This window comes from Diorhabda carinulata, chromosome 5, assembly GCF_026250575.1.
Source record: "Diorhabda carinulata isolate Delta chromosome 5, icDioCari1.1, whole genome shotgun sequence".
Lineage (NCBI taxonomy): Eukaryota > Metazoa > Arthropoda > Insecta > Coleoptera > Chrysomelidae > Diorhabda > Diorhabda carinulata.
Genome location: NC_079464.1, coordinates 8,328,101 through 8,353,848, shown reverse-complemented (window position 1 = coordinate 8,353,848; position 25,748 = coordinate 8,328,101). Strand labels below are relative to the sequence as shown.

Sequence of the window (25,748 nt, the reverse complement as noted above, 5' to 3'; positions counted from 1 at the left end):
ATATTGCGAACAAATTTTGAGCTTTTCTAGGTTAGAAAAGTAATAAATTTTCCATCTTTACCAACAACAACGGTTGTATTAGTAAAGTTCAATTCTTTACAGTTATTTCGATCACACCATAATTATTAGCTTGTTTCTTTTATTATAACATTAAAATGAATCGAAATTTAACCAAAAATAGAATGCAGCTTCTGGTATTATTTGTTAATGAAACTTATTTCAAAGACGATACAATAAATTTTTATGTGGTACATCGTAAACTAATTATATATAATCTATGTTGAAAATTAATATCTGATTCAATTTTACTCAAATTTTGAACCCATCGTGACCTTATTACATTCAAATAAAAATGATAATTACTTATTTGATAATGTTTGTGTCAAATCGAAATTAGAAGCTGTAAAGTTGACATTGACTAACAACTGGCCGTGAACTTAACACCACGTATAATGGAAGACGATTTCGTGATTAACGGTCCGCCACCAACCGAACCTTTGCAGGATAGAACTCTAGGGCAAGTTTTTATACAAATTCTCTTGGAAAATAAACCTGATACAAAAGTTATGGTATGTTTAATTTGTTGTTTTTTTTTAATCAATTAATTGGTCAATTGATTTAATATCTTTACACATTTTATTTTTAATATATAATTTTTGTAAGATTAGATTATAAAGTTAATTGAAGAATTGAATAGTCGTTTATAGAGTCAGAATATTAGAATATTGAATTGATATAATATAATTTTTTTTAATAGGCAAATATGATTGATATGAAAAATTGTTTAGTTAAATTTGTCATATAAGTACGAAGCCTTACTAGAAAAAATATTTTTTGACAAAGAATTTCATTGCAGCACTCAATTTTATCATCAAATTTCAAATAGGTTGTTGTTGTGTTATGAAAAGAAAATTCACTTAGAAAATTACATTTTTTCCGTTTTGTCCATAACCAAAAAATGAAATTTTAAAATTTAATTTTCATCATGAGAGACCTCTACAATTTAAACAGAATGATAAAATTATTCTCTTGATGTCTCATTTTATAAAATCAACAATAATATGAAAACAGAATAGTATATAGAACCGAGCTATCCCTAAAGGCACTTGGTCAGTTCATGTCATTTTATGACACAAAAAAGATCAATGATTAGTATGGCTGATAGAGCTATGCAACTATCAGATTTTAAAGTTAGATGCATTATTAGCTAAGAAACAAAAACAGTATTGAGAAAAAACAATAACTCTACAGAATGATAAATAACATATTTAAGAGAAAGATAAACAAATAATTTATTTAATTGGAGAACAAAACAGAACCTAACCATCAAAGTGTTGGACTAGTTTTTTAACCAAATGTACAAGGAGACTTCCAATATTCAAAACTGGTGTAGTCACTAAAATTTTTAATATTTCTTTTAAAATAATGTTTCATTACAAAAAGCAAGGACGAAAACGAAATGACACCAGCAACATCCATGAAATTTTCTGCTCCATAAATGAATCTGAGTTCTGTTGTTAGCCTATTTTTATCAAAAGTCAGTTAATATTATACTCCTACAACTGATTACTCCAATTCTTGAGTTATATTTTCCATTTGGTTGTAAATCTTCTCTATTTCCCAAATTTGACAAATACCGTTTTACTCTAACTGTTCTGTTCTTGATTTTAAAAATATTGAAAATTTATGATGCATAATTTTATTATTAATTCTCCACTGAAAGAAAAATCTATCATTCAACTAAGTCCTTGCGCACTGGAAGGTTTCATGTTTAATATTTATATGAGGTGTCTATTTGTGAAATAAGTCGGTAAGCCATTTTCCGAGAATATACACTGTTTTTGCCCATCATTATAGGCTGTTTTCCCTTCCCTTCCCTTTTCATCTAGAAGCTCTGCTTAGGTTGATTCTCTAGAAGCTTTTCTTCGGCAAATAATCTAATAGGCAGCATTGAGACACCGTGCGGAAAGCACTTGCCCCTCTTAAGGCATTTATTCGATATACTGCTATTACCTTCCTCCGTGATTCCTCAAATTGGAATGACATAAGTGAGTCCAGAGATCACTATCACTATGTATGATAGTAGTTTCCTCTTTTTTTGCTTTTTACGTTCTAAGTTGAGTATTAGCCATGCTAAGATCGCTCGGACCAGCCGCTATGTCGCTCAAGTGAAATTATTTTAATTATTATTAAATTATTATGTACACTCAAATATTTTTAGTGGACTCACATACTGAAAATATACCAAATAATGATTTGTGACTCATACCTACGTCATAAAGTCAATGTCAAGGTCATTTAACTCTTTCACAATACAATCCGTACTATACAACCTAACGTACGCTGATTAGTATACCTGAACCTTAGTTTCGAGTTTCAAATTTTATTAAGATGAGTCAAAATTTAATTCCTCATTGGTCACTGTAGACCAGATTGTGATATGCTAAATTCATCCAATATCGGAAATGAAGCTGTTAATAAATGAAGTGGTGACTGCTAATTCCACCCCTATATTATGTAATAGGGATGTTAAAAAATAAGGAACTTACAAAATTTAAACTCTCTGCCTTTGCAGGAAGGAAAGAATTGAAAATCAATTCTATTCACCTCGTAAGAGTTATATATCCGAATAGAATGAGTGAGAGAATTTAGTTAAAAAAACAATTTTTGTATATATCACAATATTCCAATATAAATCACAGCTTATAAGGTGATATTACAGGTCACCTGAAATTATTCGTCAGTTAAACAGATTACTCACTTATCGGATAACATTGTTGAGTTAAATTAGTTTTAAACCCCTGGCAATATGCCTTTTACATTAGAAATCATTGTATAAGCCTAATTCAACGATTTACGATATATGAATTTGCTTTTGATTACGTTATTCCAATAAACTAAAGGGAATTGATTACAAGTCGAACCATGTACGTTGTGGAATAAATTAACTTGTATTTAGATTTATAATGATATATCACATGTATATATCATTCTATAAATCCCAATTATGGGAGGAAAAACTCATTGATCGATAGAGTTTCGAAGCCTTCCTACACATTTTGAAAACACATTTAGGAAACGTTATCTTAATCAAATGCAACTACTGAAAAACACCGATGGGAACATATCAAATCCGACTTTGCCATAATGAAGTTTGACACTCTTCGACTTTTGGTGATGAAGCACCATCTCGAGCCACCGTCGATGATGTCTGTGAACTGACATACCGTGTTGAGTTGAGGTAAATTTATTTCCACTGGCCAACATTCAATATTGCATGAATATCGACTGTCAAAAAGGTTTGCTCGCGTTGGATAAGGCATAATTTGAAAGTCTCTCATAAAAACCTCGTGTAGATTGGTATAAATAAATGCTGAAAAACTTCTATCAGATAGTGAGAAATGACGATTCATGTATCTATGCATATGAATCGGAAACAAAACAACAATCGACGGTATGGGTATTCCGAAACAAGCCAAATCCATAAAAAGTTATTCACGCACGAAGCACTCAGCAACAAATGGTCGCCTGTTTTTTCGGAATAACTGGACTTGTCGCCATCGTTTCATTAGATCAACGTAGAACAGTCAATTTTAAGTAGAACGTCAGTATTTCTTTGCCAAAAATGTTCGACAAAATAAGGGAAATCAATCACAGACGACAAATCATTCTCCAACACGATAATGCGCATTCTCACACATCAGTCCAACAAAAACGTTTTTCAACGATCAAAATATCGAATTAATGGGTCATAACTGTCCTTGGTTAGCACCCAATGAATTCTTCTTATTCTTGCAGATGAAAAATAAATTGTCTAAGTCTGAAGAAGTGGTTGATGCGTTCAAATCACATATTTTGGAGGTACCTTAATCGGAATGGAAAAAATGTATACAGTGTTTCTCAGAATAATAGAATTAATTTCTTATGTTTCTTAAAACATTGCATGGTAGGGAGTTATCTCATGAAATAAAACCCCCTTGTATTCAATAACTAATTTTTCTATGCGCCACTGAAAACTTTCACTTTTTGTCTGTACTTTTCTTTTTATTACCACAATTTATTCAATTAAACTGTTCATAAGAAATTTTCTGATCAAATTTCCAAAAACCTTCCATCAATTTCTTGACTTGATATTTTGTATATTAATAAGATGATTTCAAATGAAGTCATAAAACTATATTAATAAGATATTTCCCATAGTCTCACAGAAACAAATGTTCAGGAGAAAAATTATTGAAATCGGATTATGTTTCAATTTTCTGGAGCTTAAAACTAGAGTATCAATTTGAATCAGACTGGAATAGCAACTGAAATAGATTGTCAAATGAAAAATCTATCATCAGAACGCTTGGAAAAAGAAGTGAACGTAGGTTATTGTATTTAAACAATAGGCGTGAAATAAGGGAACCTAAATTCCTCTATTAGGAAAGTTAGAAGCACGCGAATAGTAATTTGTTAACAAATCTCCGAATTAGAATCAATTAAGGGGATATTTGAGATCGATTACTATCGAATTTGGCTGAGTCTTGAAAATTAATTCACAAAACTGAGATTCCAAAAAATATTAATATATATCAAGTTATCCCTTAAGGGACATTACTATTACGATCTGATCAAAATAGATCAATTTTATTGTGCACACTAGCCGAAACATGCTTCGCTTTTCCACTGACACTATACACTAAACTAGCTCGAAAGGTTTGGTCCTCTTGAGTCTTCTGTTCAAGTTCACATTATTCAGAAGCTGAATTGCCTCATGCCTTATCGTTGTTGAGGTGTAGAAGTCGTTGTTCGTGACTTCTGCGAATCTTTTGATGGTTTCACTAACAGTTTTTAATTCCAAGGCCCTGTGGACATCACTATTTCTGTAGTACCAAGGGGCGTTGACTATGCTCCTCAGCACTTCATTCTGGAAGCTCCGTATTATGTCTAGGTTGTTCTTATTGGCACATCCCCAAAGTTGTAAGCTATATGTCCAAACTGGCTTAAATATTTGTATGTACAAGAGCACTTTATTATTTATGGCCAGAGCAGAGTTACGTACGAGTAGCCAATACATTTTTCTAAATTTTATATCCTTTTCTTCTTGACCTGAGCCAGATATTTTGCTGTGTTGGAATGGGGTATTTGGGTAGTATTTAAGCTAATGCGAATTTGTTGATTCTATATTTGTATGGTTCCCATGGGCAGGTTCCATTCTTTTCAATAATATATTTCCATAACCTAACCTAACCTAACCAAAAAACACGTGAAAAAAATTTTAGCTGCCTCTAGAATCATTATTATGGAGCCCGATGAAAAAAAAAATGTACAAAAAACGTTTATGGGTATATCTATCACATCTCTAAGCAAGACGGTAAATTTATTTGTCTTCCTTTTTATATATACTTGAAAAATACCAATAAATTCGATTGAAAGAATTGTACTTAATTAGCACTTGGAACGGAACAAGTTGTGAGATAAACAATTTTGGGAATAGCACGATTTGCAGTAGAACTGAGAGTGAAATAGCTAAACATTGTTTAGTTATAACTCGATGAGGGTCTATTTACATTTGATCTCAAATACCGTACACTGTAACACTTTCAAATCATCATTTTTCTTTTTAGGTCGATTCCAATACAGGAGAAATCCTAACTTCCAAACAACTTCTGGAAGAATCTTTTAAGTTAGCTCAAGCTCTAATACAGTACGGCTGTAGTTCGAACACGACAATTTCTATCGGAAGTGAGAATAATTTACAATTTTTCATTGCTGTCATGGGCTCAATTTTCGCTGGCACGATAATGGCACCTTTGAATTGCAACTATACAGAAAAGGAACTTGAGCACACCCTCAATATTACGATGCCGAAAATAGTTTTTTGTTCTAAAGCTCTTGCTTACAAGTAAGATATTTACCTATGAGAGTTTGGTGCTTTATTCGACAACCCATTTTACAGTTTTTTGTTTAGTTTGCTAACACATTTCATTATAAATAGACTCAAACTAGAGCAAAGGTTTTCATCAAAATAAGGTTTTGTTTGTTAAACTTATAGTGCACTTTTTCTGTTTTATGACGTACATCGTTCTTCAAACCAAATAATTCATATAATTCGGACCAAGTTCAATGTCACTGATAATGTGAATTTGGTGACAAACTAAACAGTACACTAAATAAGCTGTAGCCGCTATAAAGGAAAGTAATGAAGAATATCAAAATAATCAATTTGTCAAAGTTCTTAGATATGAGGTTGTACTCTTCCATTTTATGGAAGAATCTATGAAAGAATACGGAATTCAAATCTTTCAAAAGTCAATTTGTACAGGAATCGAACATCATATGCGATATTAATTCGGCTAATAGGCTGAAGTATGAATTGATATTGATATCCAATCATCATCAAAATTTCTGGTTACGTGGTTATTCAAATAAATAGAGCAGTTACCTTTCAAGTGAGGATGATATACAAGCTTTCCTTGAAGCACCATCAAATCCACAGAGTATTATTGTTTAGTATGCTTTATGGGTAGAATCATCGGATCCTATGGCTTCGAAATCATTAATGGTCACAACGATGCTACTATTAATTGTGGTATAGAGATATTATTCCATACCTCAATTAGCTTCCAATTATTTTCCTTGCATTTTGTTCAAACAGAACCTAGCCACCACGCGTTAAAAATTAGATTATTTTTTCTACTTCGTGTTATATTAAGACACATGTCGCCGTCGTCGTTAAAAATTCGATAGGTATAGGCGGGATTCGGCCGCAAACTATGCTGCAAAAAGTTTGTGAAAATTGGTGTTGAAGATTGCTTGTACATGCTAGCTATTATTTTCTATCCAATGAAGCCGGTTTGATTGCTATTAGACACAGGGTAATTCTAAATTCATGCGAGAAAATTTAGGAGCTGATTGTCTCAGATGGATGTTTTTTATAACAAAGATTAGCTCACCCTATTGCAAAGTATTACCCTCAAAGAGTGGTAAGTAAAATTGAATTTTAACTTTTTTCAAAATTTTCGGTGAAGCTAGAAATCTTAAATTGTTCAACTTTCGTGCACTCACCAAATACTAACCACGGGTACTTTTTCAATACACCAATTACATTACACGAGGTAAAATTAGCAGCCCTTTATTTCAAGAGAAAGTTCTATGAAATGAAATTATGAGTCAAGATTCTCGTTTTTATTTTGAATTATTTCTTATGTTTGCATTGATTTCCAAAACTAGTAGCTGCAGAGAAAAAAAAAGCACGATCCCCTTCAATTATGACTTTGATTTGGTCATCATTAACTTCAGTAGGCCGATCAGAACGCTTCACATCTTTGAGGGAAGAATCTCCAGAACGGAAGTTTTTATACCAATTCTGACACGCCTGTTAAGCAATCAGCACCATAAACTTCACATATGTTTTTGTGAAGTGCAGCAGCTTTCTTTCTCTTACCGAAATAAAATTAACCCACAACTAATAGTTTTATTAAAAATCATGCATTACTTGCTTCGAAATTTACATAAATATGATCAGTATCACATGACAAACGGCAAAGTTGGATAGAAGAAGTTTCTTATATAATTTCAGTTCTAGAATCCTAGGAATTTGTAAGTTTTCAAACAAGCTATTCTACTCTCGAGTGAAATGTCTTTTATGCAGCAAAAATAACAAAAAGTTATTGAAATAAAATGTTCAGAATCAATAATCGGATCCCCGCAACAAACTTCGAAGTCATAGGTCAACTATAATTCTCATTTTTTTTTTTTAAATTTACCTCTTAAATCATTATGAACAAATATTCCTCAAAATACTTGCCGTGGAAAATAAAGCTGTATCCACAAGAATATTAATTCTTTAAAATGAACTGTCAAACTCAAACTGCTTTTCAATACAATGTTGAGATTAGAGGGTAAAGTGAAGAAAAATTATAACCATATAAAAGAATGGACAAGAGTAGGGGAGTTTGAGCAATTCATAAGATATAATGGTATCAGCGAGAAGCTATAGTTAGCTAGATAAAAATATGTCCAATAAAAAAGAAATAGAGAATGAAAAAATTATTGAGGGTAGAGTGAAAATAGAGTTGAAAGGAATGAAACATTCCGTTCAAGTACTAAGAGAGTTTCATTTATGATATATTCTGAATATATGTTCACATCATTATATTGTAATTAGTTGATGTGATACAACTTGTGATATCTTTCGTCAAATTCTTTTTTTTTGTAGTGAAGCTAATTTTTTCCATATTTTAGGTATTTGAAACTTAAAAATAAGTTGACGTTTATTGAACAAATAGTTGTTATTGATTCTAATGAAGAAATTACTGGAACAAAAAGTATTAATAAGTTTGTAAGCGATATTTTGAAAGGAAAAACGCTTTCGAATCACTCGTTACCATTTGATGGAGATCCTAAGGAAAGTATTGCATTTATTTTGTCCTCTTCTGGTACTACAGGACTACCAAAAGGAGTGATGTTGACTCATTTTAATCTTGTTACAAGAATGCTTCAATCAAGGTAATTCATTGTTCAATTTAAAAATAATTCAACTTTCTTTTTCAAAGAAATACAACTATGTTTAATGCAGCTCTTCAGGATATTTAAGTGCATTTTTTTTGTTCTTGATCATTTCCATTCTGTGCCGTCTCTTCTTACCTCACCGTTTTGGAAACAAGAAGTTTTTCATAATTATTTTTTTCATCAAGTCCACCATTATGCCTGTACAAACCTTGGATTTAAAATGGATGGTCAAATTATTGAAGATATTACTGAGAATCTATAATGTGAAGAAACAGTTAGTTATGAATCATATAAACAATATTTTGCCCAATATGAACGATTGATTTGTGTAATGAAGCAAAATTAAGACCCAAACAAATGTAATGGAAACTTCGTTAAGTTCTAATGCTGTTGTTTTTTACTACAACTTCTAGGCATCGGGAAAACCCATTTATGCAGATTCTTGCATCTTTTTGGTGAATTTCCAGGTTCTGATATCAGGGGAATTTGCCGGCCAGTGTTGTAAGGTCGAAAAGCAGTTATAATATTCCTCGAGTAATGGTATTAGCCGAGTTTTTAGAACTGTAAATGCACCTCAAGCATTTGGTTGACATCACAGACCACACCATGATACCAAGCGTAACTTCAACTATCTTTACTAAGCAATTTAACGCCAGGAAGCCGTCGTTCAGCTACTTTTCAGCCTAGCGGATCTAGATTGTTTTTTATCTTTATCTTCATAATTTATTAACAAATGTTTCCCATTTTCCAAGCTATACCAAGAGTAGTGGTATTCCTGTCACATTTCTTTATCTGGTCCGCTTCTAGAGGTTTGTTTTTCTACATTGTTTTTCTACATTTTTTTTCAAGTCTGTCAAAGACACACTTCGAAATACAAGTAATACTTGCTATTTCTCTATGGGAATGTGTGGAATGAAAACTTAATGATTATATTTCCCCCCATTTTCCTGAAAATGTGTCTGAAATCTTACCTATTATAAATAAAAATAGTTGATTTCATCTCAAGAGCCTTCAAATATGTGTAATTTAGTCTTCAAAATTGGAAAAGTAATCTGTCAATAAACTGAAATGAAACAAAATCTCACTTATTTCATTACTGACGCAGACTGTCAGTCTCTTCATACCACACATCAACTATAAAAATAATAGTGATACCAACATCAATACTGAGTGAAACAACACCATAAAAGTAGATTTATTCCCTCAAAAAATATTCACATAAGAAAATACATAAATTGAATTATTGTCTCTTATATCTCCATTCTTATAATACATTATTGAGTTGTTCAATTTGTTACTAACTAATTAACTCTATCTTCATTTTCATATTCTTTTCATCAATATCAAGCACTATTTTAACTTTTACGTGTTTCCTGTGAATCTGCATACCGTTTTTTTAGTGTAGAGCACTGATACAAGAGCTGTTGAATATTCATTAAGTTGTTTATCCAAATAAATTTTCACGTGTTTCAGATATCCAGATTATCTCTCACACCATTCGACAGTTTTGGGTTTAATGCCATTCTCTCTTTCGTATGGCCTATTTTTTGGACTCACCTCAATTTTCAATCGGCATTTAACTGTTATGATGAACAAATTCACAGAAGATTCATTCCTAAAAACGATACAAGATTACAGAGTTTCCGTAGTTCGACTAGCACCACCTTTAGCAATTTTTTTAGCAAAAAGTTCCAAAGTCAATGATTACAATTTGTCATGTATTGCAGAAGTATTTTCCGCCGGAGCTCCGCTTAGTGGAAAAACAGAGGAAACTTTGAAAGAAAGGTAATAAAATTGCGAATGAAATATTAATTGATGCTTTTGTACTTTTATTTTGTTAAGTTGAAATAGCAAACATTTTTTTTTCTAGAAGATCATTCATTATTTTTATTTTGTATAATCAATTATAATGAATTCATGAGAAAGTCTTTGTACTAAGAAATGATGAAAAAACAGGAAATATCGTAACTATCGGATATTTTTTAGAAATTGAGGCCATCCGGACAAGTCACATGGAAGTATAGTGTATACGAGTTAAACCATTAACATATTTTTTGTATTCAACACACTGTATATACTTCCAGTTTTTCATAATATCTCAAATTTTGAATGTAACTGTCAAGATCTCATAATTCTTTAACTATCCCACAGTTATAAGAAGACATAATTTACGCTTATCTTAAAAAAATAATCAAACCACAAACATTAATCTCATTTTATTGGATATCGAAACTGTCTTAATTCTTCTATTTGACAGTATCTAAGTCTTTTTTTAGAAGCTGTTATGGAATTACACAATTGTTGGTTTGTTTTTTAACGAACTGTTATCAATATTCCAAGTATCATTTCACATTATTTCTAAATATTCTCTTAATGTTTCTGAAATCCAATATTATTCATAACGTTTAGCAGATAATACAAAAAAAATGGTTTTAAGACGAATACAGAAGATTTAATTAACCACTCTATGTGCCTCTTTTACCAATTTTTAATTAAGTAATTAAGAACAGCAACACTAATTTGTAGAGATGCAACTTCTTCGTAAAAGTTATCGTTAGAATTATTATCTACTGCATTAATTGTTGTAGAAATACTTTGGTTCAGTCAAATTGTTCTTGCATCAATCTAGGATTATTATTAGGAGATGATTGACTGTATCATTCAACTTGACAGTGGAGAAAACTATCATATTTGTATGTATATAAGTATCTGCATCTACTATTACATTTTTTGGTCTTGTTCCTTAGATAACTATTCAATAGTTAGTATATTTGAAGCCTATAAAAAATATGAAATAACTTTACCAGTTACCAGGCTTCACCAAATTCATCATAAACTGCAGGATTTAAGAGAATCGAGCAAATATAAGAGGCCAAAAAATGTATCTATTTCAATTTTATTAGCCTATTAGACTATTAGACTGATAGTCATAAGGATCCTGCTATTGTATGATTCTTCAACGTTATGAACCGTCCTTGTATGGATCTAATTTTTTCATTTGTGAGCAAAGCAAAATAATCTTTTCAATTATAGAGTCTATGCTAAGAAGCCTATAAGATTCTATCTCTGATAAGGGAGGACTCTAACGAGCAGGACCTTCTAAGTCCGGAAGTATTCTATTAATATTGAAGTTTCTCATTTTTCCTTCAGCTGAGGAAAGCTGACTCATCAGAATTATCCTTTCATACTATGAGATTCTTCATATATCTCATTATTTTCACTGCTTGATGATGACTCTAATTAGTAAAGTTGTTTTTTCTCAGGTGAATTTTTTTATCATCATAACATCATTTGTGCTGGTGGTGGGTGGTTTATTCCAAGCGAATCAAGTTTTTCCAGGCTAGTTTCTAGACTCCAGAGCTTCTTATAAATAATTATCTTTCACTATTTGTAATAATTCGGTACCAGAGAGTATTATTTTTGACATAATCTGATAACAAAATAGAATATACAAATATTATACAGAGACTTATGAATGCATGTAAATATTGGGAAAAATATCATCAACAAACGTTCATACATAGGTCGATTTGACCCACAATTATAAACGCAGCTACTGAGACACTTCATATTCCAGTGTTCGTCATAGCGCTCCCCTAGAACACCAGATATAGCACAAGTGAATGTACCTTGGGTCATTTTGATTAGTGGGTAGTAGTTAAGTGCTAATGAGATTACTAATCCCAAAAAAACAAGTTTTAATATCCTCAATTTCAAAGCGACTATAATTTTGAAAGTTCTGTGAGAAAAATTAAGAAATTTTCACTTTTGTATTAACAGTTTTATATATTACGACGAACGAAAAAAAAACATCAAGAAGTTATTAATGAGTATTAACATTTTTTCTGTTAACCGATATATCAACTTATGAACATACTGTACATATTTCAGACTCAAAATAGAAGCAGTCCATCAAGCTTACGGTTGCACTGAAGGTACACTTGCATTAACAATAATGAATAAAGACCAGTATAGACCTGGTTCATGTGGAAAAGTGATAACTTATATGCAGTGTAAAGTAAGAGATCCTGATACTGGAAAATCGTTAGGACCAAATACGGTCGGTGAACTTTGTTTCAAAGGTCCCACTATCATGAAAGGTTATTGCAACAATCCTGATGCTACCAAGGAATCTTTCACGGAAGATGGTTGGCTGAGAACTGGTGATCTTGGGTATTATGACGATGAGCAGTATTTCTACATTGTTGATAGGTTGAAGGAATTGATTAAATACAACGGATATCAGGTACTCAACATTTACTTGTACTGGTGATTATATTATAATATGATTCATGCATAATTTTTATTAGTTGAGGATAAACAATTTTGAATTCAAAGCATGTTGTTTTGAAAAGTTATTAAAAAATGTAATTTATAAACAGTCATTTACAATCCAGACAAAACTTATCCGAGGGAAAGTAAATGAACTGAAATCGAATTCTCTCCTCTTTAAAAACTGCTCTTACCATCGTAGAAACTGACCAAAGACTAACCCTATTATTAACCTGGTATTTTTCAATAGACTTCATTTACGAAGAATATTCTTATTATGGATAACGATGAAGGTAAAGTTGATATAGTCCAGTGAACAATGTTAAAAATATGATATCACTTCTGAATTTCATCAAGAAACATGGATTTGCGTGAAATTTTAGAATTAGGTGCTATTTACTATTCACTTCAAAATCTACCCTATGATAATATGTATGAACTACTGTGAGGGGTAAAAACTACCCCTTATTTTCAATATTCAATAAAATAAGTTAAGACATTTGGAAACTTAAAAAAACATTTGTAGATTTGAAATAGAGATAGCATGATATTTTAGGACACTTTTTCAACCCTCAATCGACGTATTATATCCATATATATATATATATATATATGTAGAAAGTCTCCTTCCACCGAAGCAGACGTTTCCAAAGCCAAATCCGTTTTTTTCATCATGTATATACACATACTCCAAAAGTTTTTTACCATGAAATTGGAAAAAATGTATTAGTTTGTTTAAGGTATAATTTTTTCAATTTCTGAGCTAGGTAGTCAGTTAAAATAACCATTTTGTAGGAAAATTGTTGATCTATCAGGCTGAAAAGGTTTGGAATATATTGAATCTTTCATTTTTAAAAGTGAAATATTCAAACGGCTCCAAAACGCTACCACTCACATGCTAATGTGAACTTTTGTCCACAAATTTTAACAATTTTTTGACAATAAAGCATTTCCCTCTCTCTCTCTCCCTTCTCTCTCTCTCTCTCTTTGAAAGACTATATCTCGGTTAAGTTGAAAAAAAAAATGTGTTCTCTAGCAATTTTAACATATCTTCCAGTTTTTAAGTTATTTCTAATAAAAGAAAATTCTTTGAAAGAATTAAGAAACATTTTCACCATTGTAAGTTTTTTCATAGTCGAGTTCTTCTTCTTGATCCTATTCAATTGGAGTGATTTGCAAATTTATAACATTTTATTTCAATTAGAGTGGCAATATCAAGGGTAGAAATTTCGTTTTTTTCCATGAAATTGAAGGATTCTATCTTATTTTCGTCATAACTTCCTTATTTTATGTATCACAAATTGTTATAGTCTTATTTCACACAGGGATTTTCAAAAAGTTCGATCCTTTGTTTATGATAAGTATCATCACGCTCCTCGAAATTGCCATTAACTTACGACACCACCTCCTTATTGTTGGAAAATCTTTGACAACCGAGCCATTTTTCCAAGTCTGAGAACAGACAATAATCCGATGGAGCTAAATAGGGTAGATGAATTCAAGTTTTAATTCATTAATTTTGGTCATTGAAATATTGAATTTGTGAGCTGGTGTATTGTCTTGATAAAACAACACTCTCTTTTTAACACAAATGCGTCCATTTTTGCTTGATTTCTTCGCTGAAATATTCACATAATACTAGACGTTGATAGTTTTTCCACGCGCATCTCAAAAAACCGACACCATGACCTTACCTGCATATGGAGGGATCTTTGCCTTCTTTAGAGCCAGTTCTCCCTTTTAAATCCATAGTTATGAAACGGTGCAAAATTCCGCTTCATTTTTGCGAAACATCGCCAAACACTCGAAGGAAACATATTCATGACCTGTTTTTATTCCATTGTGAGCATCCGCGGTACCCATCTTGCGCACAGCTCTCTCATGTCCAAATTTCCTATTGATGGTTGCCCAACAAATACTAAACAAGTACGTCTGAGATCATCCTCATAAGTCTTACCTTCAATAAATCATAACTCGGTTTGTATCAAATATAACCAAGAAAAAAACATTCCTTACATTTTTTTAAGCTTCATTGAACCAGCCTGACAGTTTGTCCGATAAAATGGAGCCAATGAGTTATTTTTAAAAAATCGATTGAAAAAAGGCGTTTTTTTTTGTAAAAAATTTCAAAAATTCAATCACGAAATGTCAAAAAGTATTGATTTCTCGAAAATAGCTCCATAGAGTTCATGTGTTCTTAGATTGCTTCTTATAACAATTTCTACCTACGGTTTGTTTCAACAAAATAATTAGCACCCACTAGTTGGGGTGGTATCAACCTCCACAGTAAAAGCACATATTGGCATCGGTCGGACCTTTTTGTTTTGTTTTTGTTTTTGTTTTTGAAGGTATTTACTATCTACTGTTGAAATTTCCACCAAATCGATGCGTTTCGATAGACATCTGAATTGAAAACCGTTGTTCACTGGACTAATAAGAAGTAATTAGCTCAAGATCATTTTATAAAGTCTATTTGTAAACGAATTTTTGGAGAATATAGAACATTTTTGACATTGAATTAAGTCGAGTTGTGAAATAGTCTATTTTATACAAAAAATCACATGACAATTGATTTCTATATTTCTATATATAGTGTTCCAAATACCAACATCTATGATCTGTTGCCATGAAACCTCCCATTATGGTGCAGAACTCCTCATTATTTAAACAAATTATAGCCATAACAATTTTCATTCTATGATTCTGAAATGAAACGCTAATTCATACAATGGACAAGGTTATTGTCGAGAATAGCCAAAAATAACTCAATGTGCAAACAAGGATGATTTACCTTTACCTTGAAGGTCAAACCATTGATTTAGCTGACTACTTATGTTTTCGCTAAAATTGATAGATGATAGAAAAACGAATCAAATTGGGTGAGGATCAGCCATGGTAATCACACCCAGAAAATGCGACTTACTCCTCATTGTCTGTCCAGAGGTTTCTAACCGAATTCATTTTTCCACTTGAGATGCTGGATCTTGCACCGTTAGATTTATATCTGTTTCTTGAGGTGAAATTTGTATTTGAAGGAAGGTCCATTGAAGCTGTGAAAGAGAAAATGTCGCGTGTTCTGAAAATTTGATTGGAGTAATATGTTGTTGAAGGTGTAGAGAGTAAGTTAAAATATACGATTTGAAATAAATTAATTTACAGCACCACCCCGTTATTGAATAACCACACCTTGTATTATTATGAAATGTATTTTAATATCTGGGAGTTATTAGGTCTCCACATTATCAGCAAAGTTCGAGGGAAGTTAAGTTGGCCATTCTCTGAAGAAAAGATCAAAAGGAATCCGTATAGCTTTTCTTGGAGCTATTTCTAATAGGATTTTGTTGCTAGCGAGGATACGATTCTAGCCGAACTTATTCCATAATACGTTTTAGATAAATATTGAACAAACTATAGAATGATTGAAACGTGACTTTCCAAAAGCACCCCTAAACATATATAATCTCGAGTTGACTTGCTTACACACAAATTTGATGATTGCTCACAATCACTTCTAGAAAGTATAACATCGGTTTCTATCGATTTGAATCACCACGTACTTCCTTACCAGTAATGGAAACAATTCAAAGTAATAAACTGGTGTGAGCAAAATATGTTTACAAAAAATAAATGAAACAGAATCTTCCCGAAAAGTGGAAGGGGATAAAAATAAAAGTAATATGGGTATTAAGAAATTAAAACCATTCTTTTCTAAAATATAAATTCAGTCCAGAAAAACATTGATCCTTATGCGTATATTGTTTAATTAAGTATGCTCAACGTGTTTTATTCGTAAAGTTATATCATCTTTTCTCTTCTATTTTAGGAGCAACCCACTGTATATTATTAGTTTTTTGATACTTCAAATAATTTAAGTCATAATCCATCTACAATCTTCTGAAACTATTGAAGTTAACATTAAAAAAAGAAAATGATTCAATTTCTCTCTCTCTACATTACGCTAAAAACATGATAAGAATTATTTTACAATAATGTGAAAAAAATGAAAAAACATCAATGTCATTATTAGATATGTTCAAAATGCTCGCCGCGAACCGTGTTAGAATTGTCTTCTAATATTACTCAACATCTCAGGAGAGACTTATCTAATGGTAGAAACGCTGAAACACACATGTGAGCGTGATAAGTCCTGTCTCTCTTAGTATCCACCCCGGATAAATACGCTATTGGATGCGAAGAAGAACCTTCCACCACCACATATTTTGACAGGTTCTCAACCTCATCCACGTTGCAGTATCACGCGTAGACTCCTTCCTCTCCCCGGACTTCTATGGGAGATTCTTGTAATTCTTATCTTTTTTTTAAGAGTTGGCCTGTTGGCTATACACTCTTGTCTTTTTGGTCTGGACGTCTTAATGTGTGTGTGTTTTCGCTGCCTCCGGTAAACCCTTTCCAGCCTTCTTGGTAAGTCTGAGTGGTCCTTCGCCTTCTCTACAATTGTCTCCGGTGTAAAGCTCGACACTTGCTTATGAAATGTGGAGTTACAATGTCCGGGGGGTGTTCTCTTGTGGGTTGACTCGGAAAACGTAGAATCTTGGAATTTTCTTTGTATATTTTGTGTTTTTCTTAGTTTTTAGAACCGCTGAAATACTTACTTTCTCAATATCAAGAGCTAAATGCATCACCTGTATACTTTTTTCAAACAATATATAAAAATTCAAATCGACGTGTTCAACTATTTTACCTAGTATGCTTTACTTCGTTTATTATCGAGTTTATTCAATTTGGGTGAGAATTGGATGTCCAATGAAAACATAAGCAACCAAATGTTTGTATATGGTGCGTTGAATGGAAGTTAGCTTTACCAGTTTCGAATTTTGCAACAAAAGCATAGAGAGATTGATGGTGAATGATATCTTTGGTGTGAACGATGACAAACGAAAGCTCAAGTATCGTCCTATTAATGCGAAAAGAAATTTTTGATCCTAAGTTAAGGGTTTGGAGAAACAAAAATTAATAGCATTTAGCTTGTTAGGGGATAGATAATTTGATGAAGTCATCTCAAACAAATGTGTATGAAATTGCTACTGATTTTATGAAGGTATATTAAAATAAATTTTTCAAAATTCAGGTGTCTGTTGTGAAACACATAGTAAGTGTTTATAAAATTATGGCAATCCTAGTAACAAAGTGCTAAAAGGGTTAACTTTTTTCAAAATGTCTGCTTAGTAAAACTTTGAAAACGGGCAAATAAATAATATTATAATTGTTAACGATATAGAAGTGTAACTGAAAATTTGGAGGAATTAAGATGAATAAGAAAAAACTATATAAATTGTTGATAACCATAACGACTAATGATTTTGGTATCAGTTCGGTTTATTTGATGAATTTGACATTATTTTATATCGCTAACCAAAATAATGTTATCATTATGTTTCCATGATATATGAATAGAATTTCTGATTATGCATTGCTAATAATAAACCAAATTAGTGTCTGAATTATAAACTTATGAAATCATTTGTTTGTTTCTGTTGGTAATAGTATATCATTTAACGAGCGGTGATGTAGGTCATAACTAAAATCTACTATTGATCAACAATATTGACGTAATCTCAACTTCTTTTGTTAAATAATATACATTTTTTGAATTATCAAAAACATTCCCAAATTATTTAGCTAGCCTTGAATAGGTTTTAGTTAGGTATACGTCGAAGGTCGCTAGAAATCTTTTCAGATCTAATAGCAATGTGCGCAGCAATATCTTGGAACTTGGAAGGAGTGATTTCATCCAGAGAATTCTTTCTACTAGAAGATTGACTGGGTTTGGTGAAATTTATTATTCAAGAAGTTAAGGCGTAGAAAATGAAGACCTTGCAAAATTCCGAAAATAACGTACCTATTACTTGCTGTTTTATGATCTTCGTCATCAAAAGCATATTTCTTCACTGGCTGAATACCAAGTCTTTCAATAACAACGTAAAACTAGCTGATTTCATGGCATTCGTGGTTCTATGATAGAAGAAGTATATTTTTTTCGAACTCGATAAGTCGAGCGGCCACATAAAATTGCCAATGATTTGGAATACAGATTCCCTAAGTCCCGTGAAGTGTACCATCAAGTACTCCCAAAGTTGGGAGTAACGAACCAGCGATATTACGGCGACCAATGACATTTTTTAATTGACTACAGCTATTCGCTAGCATTAAGAACAAAAATTCTGGAAAACCGATCAATAACATCATTTATCAATATTTCATTTACGAAAACACAAATCAAAATTGTGTGTAGGGCATGCGACGTGGCTTCTGTTCTACTTTTTGATATAAACTAAACCAAAGAAGCCGAATATTAGAAGATGGAGTATCGAATGACAAACCAATAATTGAGGAGTATAAAAGAATATTCGCTTCTCCCGTTCTTCTCCAATTCGATTTTCTTATGATGTGACATACAAAATGATACATAGATGAATCCTGAACAGATATTTGTATCATGAAAATGTGTTATCCTTAAAATAAAAATCTATGCGTTACAAAATACCTCAGGACTCAGCATTCTTTTTGCTGCTCACTCTGTAGTCAAAGAAGTTATATACTATCCACATCTACTTAGACTGAAATTATAATTGTTTATGACTATATTTCAAATTATTTTCAATATCACTGAAATCTGTAATGAATAAGCGCTTCGAAATATTTATATTTTCTACTACAGCCCCACTGTTGTATAAGTATTCGCTTTCAACTAACATAGTATATTGAATGATAAACATAAATATATCAAAAAGTTTAAGTGATAAGAAATTTCAATGATTATTATTTTTTTCATATACAAATATCAGAATAATGATAAAATATATGTAGATCAGTTAATTTTAACAAACCACTTGTTATAATTTCATTTCAGTTTTGTGAGTTTCAATTTGTCCTTGAAATTAATTTCATTTTTGTATATTCATAAACATTCAATTTTCGAATATTTTGTTTCTATCTCTACCGAATGCGTAGAAGTGAATTTTGAAAAGATATTCTTAACGAATATAAAATTTTGATTTATTAATGCGACTACTAAGTTAATAACTTGTTTTGTTCATTAGTAACACACCAGATTAGAAAAAAAAAAGGGAGGTCATAGCGATCACAGTGCGATAATTGGTAATTTCAAACATTTTATTTTTCTGTAATGTACAAAATGACCTTAAACGGCTCTTACTGGTTGCTATGAGGTTAATAAAAGAATCAGATGTGGCAAACGATACACAATTTTCTTCTTATTACTTCAGATAAGTCACTTGTGGTTTATAAAAAAGATAATGATCAAAATAAGAAGTTCATGAGTTATTTAAAAAACCCATCCAATTGTTGCAGTTAATTGAGACTACTACGGAAATTATATAGAATACTACAGGGTTTTATAATAAGGTTTCGTATACCAATTTTAATTCTATATTCTAAAATCGTAATAAATCTGCTGTAAATGTTCAAAAATTAAATACAAGAGAGAGAGAGAGAGAAAGAGGGGGACAGCGAGAAAGAGAAAGAGAGAAAGATAGAGAAAGAGAGAAAGTGAAAGAGAGAGATAGAGAAAGAGAGAAAACGAGAAAGAAAGAGAGAGAGAAACAGATATGATTAATTCAAGTTGTAGACAAAAGCTTGTAAAAAACTAAGAAAGAAACACACAAATAACTGAATAAAGACACATGAAAAATAAATTAAATAACGATAATTGGACATGTGAAAATGTTTATATGTAATATACATTACGTTTATACATTTTGAGAACAAAACAGATGTAATGATGTGAATAAAACATATAACAAAATTGAATATACAGCAATTCCAGAATATGTGATAATTAGAAATCAATATTAGCTGCTCTCGAGTTTATTCAGCACATTGTGCACGAAACCCATGCATGCTCTCATGTACACATGGCACAACAACAATCAATTGGTAAAAAGTTGTGTGTCGAGTGCCAAATTTATTTGGAAACATGTCACTATTTGTTGTTGTGTTTGAAATACTAAATACTCGATCATTTGAATAAAAAAAATACGAATACCATGGAAGCATTTATTTGAAACTCTACTTTTTACTATACATACCTTTTCAGAAACTCTTTCAGACTTTTTCATTAAGTATTAATACATATTCTTGATTTGTCTCTGGACCCAATAATTTTGTATCAAGAAAATACAAATGTAAATTTGAATATATTGGAATAAATTTGAAATAAATAACGTTAATTATACAGTTTGTATGTTGAAACACAATTTTGAAGCTCACGGAGCCCAAAAATTTAAATCGGCTTATTCATTGCAATTTTTTTTGCACCAATGTGCAGAAATGATGTTTTACCTTATCACTTATTACTTAGTAGACATAATCCAAAAACTGATATCAAAGAATGTTTCAACTGATTAAAAACAATTGTGATGACTCCTTATGAGGGCGCGGAGTTTATTCTATTTCTTTTGTTTTTCAGACATAATTTCTGAATAAATAACATTAGTAACTTTCCTTCTTTGCTCAAGTGTGTTCAGTAGTTCTTTTTGTCTTCTCATCTGGTTTGATATCTCCGTGTTGAACATCTACATCTCGAAGGTAGTTCATCATATTGTACTTCATCGTCCAAGTCATCTCTTTCATGTAGCAGTACTATGTAAATGTAGGAAAAAGTTATCGTATTGTTGAAATTAATCTTTTTCCACTAGAGAACTTGAAGATATAGTGAACAGTATTACTGTTTAGCGCTTTAAGTATCCCATTCAATTTGGATATTTTAGGTAGCTCCAGCAGAATTAGAAGCTATTCTGGTCAATCATCCAAAAGTATTCGAAGCAGCTGTTGTTGGTATTCCAAACGAAAAATCTGGAGAGCTGCCTCTAGCATTTGTTGTTAAAGAATTTGGACAGCATGTGACCGAAAAAGAACTTCAAGATTATGTTGCAGGTAATAATTTTACTTAGGTAATAATGAAAATATATAGAAAAACATTACAACAATGTGATGTAGTTTTGTAATTGCTCTTGGTAACTTGAGCATTTTTGTTCCCAAAAATTAAGTATACTTGACAGGACTCCTTCATTCTACGTTTAAAACCACATCCCTTAACACGCCGGGTCAGCTAATGGCTATATAAAACTTACTACAAAAAAAAATACTCAAAACAAAATTATTAATAAAACGCAGATGAAAATGCGAAAATGTTGTATCATGTACTGAGATCTATCATAAAAAAATAAGCATCCTGAAAACTACAAATGGTAAAGAAAGAAGAAAACGAAATATCAGGCAGATGGAAAAAACACTTACTAACAGCGGGACATAAAGAAGCAGAAGAGACGAATAACAATCAGAAATGGAAGTCGGATATACAACAGCAATAACCTGTGCAGAGCCAGGATCAGTAAAGGTACAGAATTATTATACAGAATATTATTGGTAGCATGGAATACACAAGCAATACTAGAGGAGTGGAGAATATCAATTATAGCACCCCATCCACAAAAAAGGAAGTTATAACGATTTATAAAATTATAGAAGGATATCTTTTCTCTGTACTACTTACAAACTCTTTGAACTTATAACTGAAGATAGAGTAGGACATAAGATACAAAATACATTAAATGACACACAGGCAACGTTGAGAACCAATAGATATACGCAAGATTGGTCTGTTTTTTGAGGCAAATAATAGAAAAATTAACAGATGCAGAGTAAGTAATGAGGAATGGAAAAGTTAGTAAATAACTGATAAACATAGTTAAGAAAACAAAGAATATGGTACGAGTTAGCGAGAAGACGACAAGTATTTTTGTAACTTTTGGATATGTGAGATGAGGAGTCATTTCAAGCCTGTTATTGATTTTCCTAGTCATGGACGAACTAGCCGAGGAAGCGAGAAAAGAATAAAAGATAACACATATAAGATACAACAGATTGAGACCAATATACACAAACTAATATATGCGGACGACCTACTGAGATTCGCTAACACAAAAGAAGAGCTACAAAATAGAATTCAGAAGTGAAGTAATGAAAGGGAAGAAAACGGACTGCAGAAACATTCAAACTTGCTGTGCAAATAAAAAAACTAGAAAATAAGAGCATTGACAGGGGGTGAAAAGATAAAGAACGACATAATTACACGCTAATTAAACGTGACGATTGCACTGCAAAAAATCGAAAAACAATAATTGAGATAGTTTGGACACATAGTGAGAATGAAGGAAGACAGAACAGTAAAAGTGATATGGGAAACCGAAAGAAAGAAAAAGAATGGAAAAATAGAAAGAAGAGGACTAGATTGTAGATGAGCTAAGCAGGAAGCAAAGATAGAATTAAATGGAGAAGAAATATCACTTCTACACTTTTGATAGGAGAAGCTGCGGATAAGTAAGTAAGTAAGCATTGGAGCAGTTTCAAATACTATTGCATTTTGGGTCGTGACCTCGATACGTTAGAGCAGAAGTGCTTTACTTACTAATTTTTTCCAATTATACGCACTTTTTATGTAGACAAAAGTATGAATTTTGTACATACACATTAATTTTGCTGGTTCTTCTTATGACTCTTACTCGGCATCCTTATTTTTATCAGATTCTGCACGCCACTGCGGACTAAATAGCATACTAACAAATTCAGTGCACAAAACTTTGAAACTTTCTCATTACTTTCTCGTCTAAAGTCAATAATAATATAATAAGACTGAGTAATCCAGTAAATTGCCCTGTATATTTTAATAATGCGGAAGATTGTGGCTTTTTTGTTAACAGAATAAACTTTCAGAGAGAGTTTCGCACCCCAAAAAATTGAGAGGAGGAGTTATATTTGTAAAGGATATTCCTAAAACTCAAAGTGGAAAAATTATGAGAAAACAATTGAGGAATAAATTGAAGGAATATCAAAAAGTGGTGCAATCGAAGTTGTAGAAACGACGAGTCCATCTACTAGCTGAAATTAGAAAAATTTAAATAGATAAATAATATCATTGTAAGTTTAAAGCTGGCTAAATTGACTTAGATTAGACTCTATATTTGTTCAATAACTTTCTTCTTCTTCTAGCTTTAATCAATTAATTTTTGAATTGTGCATAAAAAACGTTTTTTTGTGTGTATTATTGTGTAATTATTGTAATAATTACAATATTTCTCCATTAGCCTCTAATGAAATTTTTGGAGCCGTTTATGATATTTATACTGAACACACTGTTCACACTGACTGACGCGCGTTTCGATAACTAAGTTATCGTTGTCAACAACTGAAGGTGAATTGAAACCTATTAATTTGACCTACCTATTTCATTATAAATTTTCAATGAGCTTCCTCCAGAAGAAAATTGCAGGAAAACTTCTTCGGCGGAAAATTTCACATCCATTCCTCAGCTGCTACATATTTTTATTTTAGAAATAAGAATGAGAACTGGGGAAAGTCTGTTCTGGTACCTTCCAATTCTGTTTATACAAATGGATTGGAACGAATTTTCACCTGAGATGGTTTGAAATTGGTTTATAAATCCAACAATACATTAAAACTATCCAAGAGGTGAAATACAAGATTTGGAAAGGATTGGTGTATATGAAATTAACTGTACTGTGACGCCAAGTATAGCGGACAAATCAAGAGATCAGTTAATGTCCGGTTTAAAGAGCACATAGCTCATTGAAAATATAGACGGACCGAAAAATTAATATTGCCGATCACGATGTTCGTCATAATCATAAGATGAATATAAATAGTGTAAAATTGTCGAGAAATGTATACAATTATAATTTCTTGGATACATTTGGAGGCACTGAGAGCGTTAAATGTAAGAATAGTTTAAAATAAGGACGAAAGGCTTATTCCTTCTCAGCTCACTATATTCTCTCCCTCTTTCTCTCTCTTTATTTCTCTCTCTCTTTCTCTTTCTTCGTATTTGGGAGTGAGGGTGAATTTTCCGCTGAAGAATTTTTTTCCCAGGAATTATTTTTTTCAAGAGAAAGTTCATTGGTCAGAAAATTTAGTATGAAATAGGTAAGTCGAGTAAATTGGTTTTAGTTTACTTTTAGTCCCCGAAGATAATAATTTGGTTATGGAAACGCGCGCTTTAGACAGTATAATTGTGAGAGTGTGGAAGTAATAGTAGAGTAAATAGTGTGTTCCGCACTTAATTTCTCTCTCGCGTCGCCTTTCCTTGTAAAATCTCCTTACAGATCCTGATTGCTCGCTTCGTGAGTATTTGATTTATTATAATTTCATGCTATGTCAATATTTTTTTTATCTAATATTATCAGTTTTCCTCTTCAGCCCCGATTATATCAGCTCTGTTAGTTCCCACTGCATAATATTGTTTTAGATGATTATCACTTTGAGCGTGGACTCTCGTTTATTGTTCTCCCCAAATTTTCGGTGTTTTTCACTTACTATCATTATTTTGAGTTATATAAATATATGTGTTCTCTGGGAACTTTGTAGTCTAGTCCTATTTGGAGTTGAACACAAACAAATGCAGAAGTTACAGACAATGATGTGAGATAAAAAATGAGAATATGGCTTTTTTAAATGTTTCACCTCTTAAAACTATACCAATAATGCTCATAATTTTAATTAAGTTATTGAAATAAGGGTAAAACCGATTGGTTTGGTAAAATCATATTTTGTTTTGAAAGGAACATAATAAATAATGACTTTTAAAGAAATGGCTCCGTTATAGTAATATTTAATAATTGAGAGTTCTTTTTTTATTAAAAATTTTTTTTAAGAAACGATTTTCATCAAGGATAAAATTCAAAAGGAAGAAAAATTCAAATATCTTATGAACAATTTATTTGTTTATAACAATTTTTGGAATGATCTAAGTTAAAAGTAAAAAAATATTGTTTCATGTATTTCATCAATAAAAAATCAAAATATTGAGAACAATTTGGCTTTACTCATATAAATAATTTTTTAATATATATATAAATAATGAAGTGAAAAATCAAAATTTTTGAATTAGTTTAACAAGGATTTTTCTAAACCCTTTTAATATC

The 25,748-nt window shown here is 31.6% G+C and overlaps 1 protein-coding gene across 1 annotated transcript; it reads left to right on the top strand.

Moving 5' to 3' along the window:
- The first annotated feature begins 387 nt into the window (after positions 1–387).
- LOC130894135 (luciferin 4-monooxygenase-like) lies at positions 388–25,509 on the top strand. Its single transcript, XM_057800735.1, has 7 exons — positions 388–569; positions 5,610–5,887; positions 8,230–8,493; positions 9,970–10,281; positions 12,388–12,742; positions 21,519–21,684; positions 23,524–25,509. Exons 1-7 carry the CDS (start codon positions 453–455, stop codon positions 23,664–23,666), a joined length of 1,635 nt encoding a protein of 544 aa, XP_057656718.1. The 5' UTR covers positions 388–452; the 3' UTR covers positions 23,667–25,509.
- Positions 25,510–25,748: the final 239 nt, after the last annotated feature.

Excerpts from the sequence above, each read along its gene's own strand:
- LOC130894135 (XM_057800735.1), top strand. The coding sequence starts at position 453 with ATGGAAGACGATTTCGTGATTAACGGTCCGCCACCAACCGAACCTTTG. Across the intron at positions 5,888-8,229 it reads TCTAAAGCTCTTGCTTACAA|GTATTTGAAACTTAAAAATA; the intron begins GTAAGATATTTA and ends TCCATATTTTAG. Across the intron at positions 12,743-21,518 it reads TTAAATACAACGGATATCAG|GTAGCTCCAGCAGAATTAGA; the intron begins GTACTCAACATT and ends TGGATATTTTAG.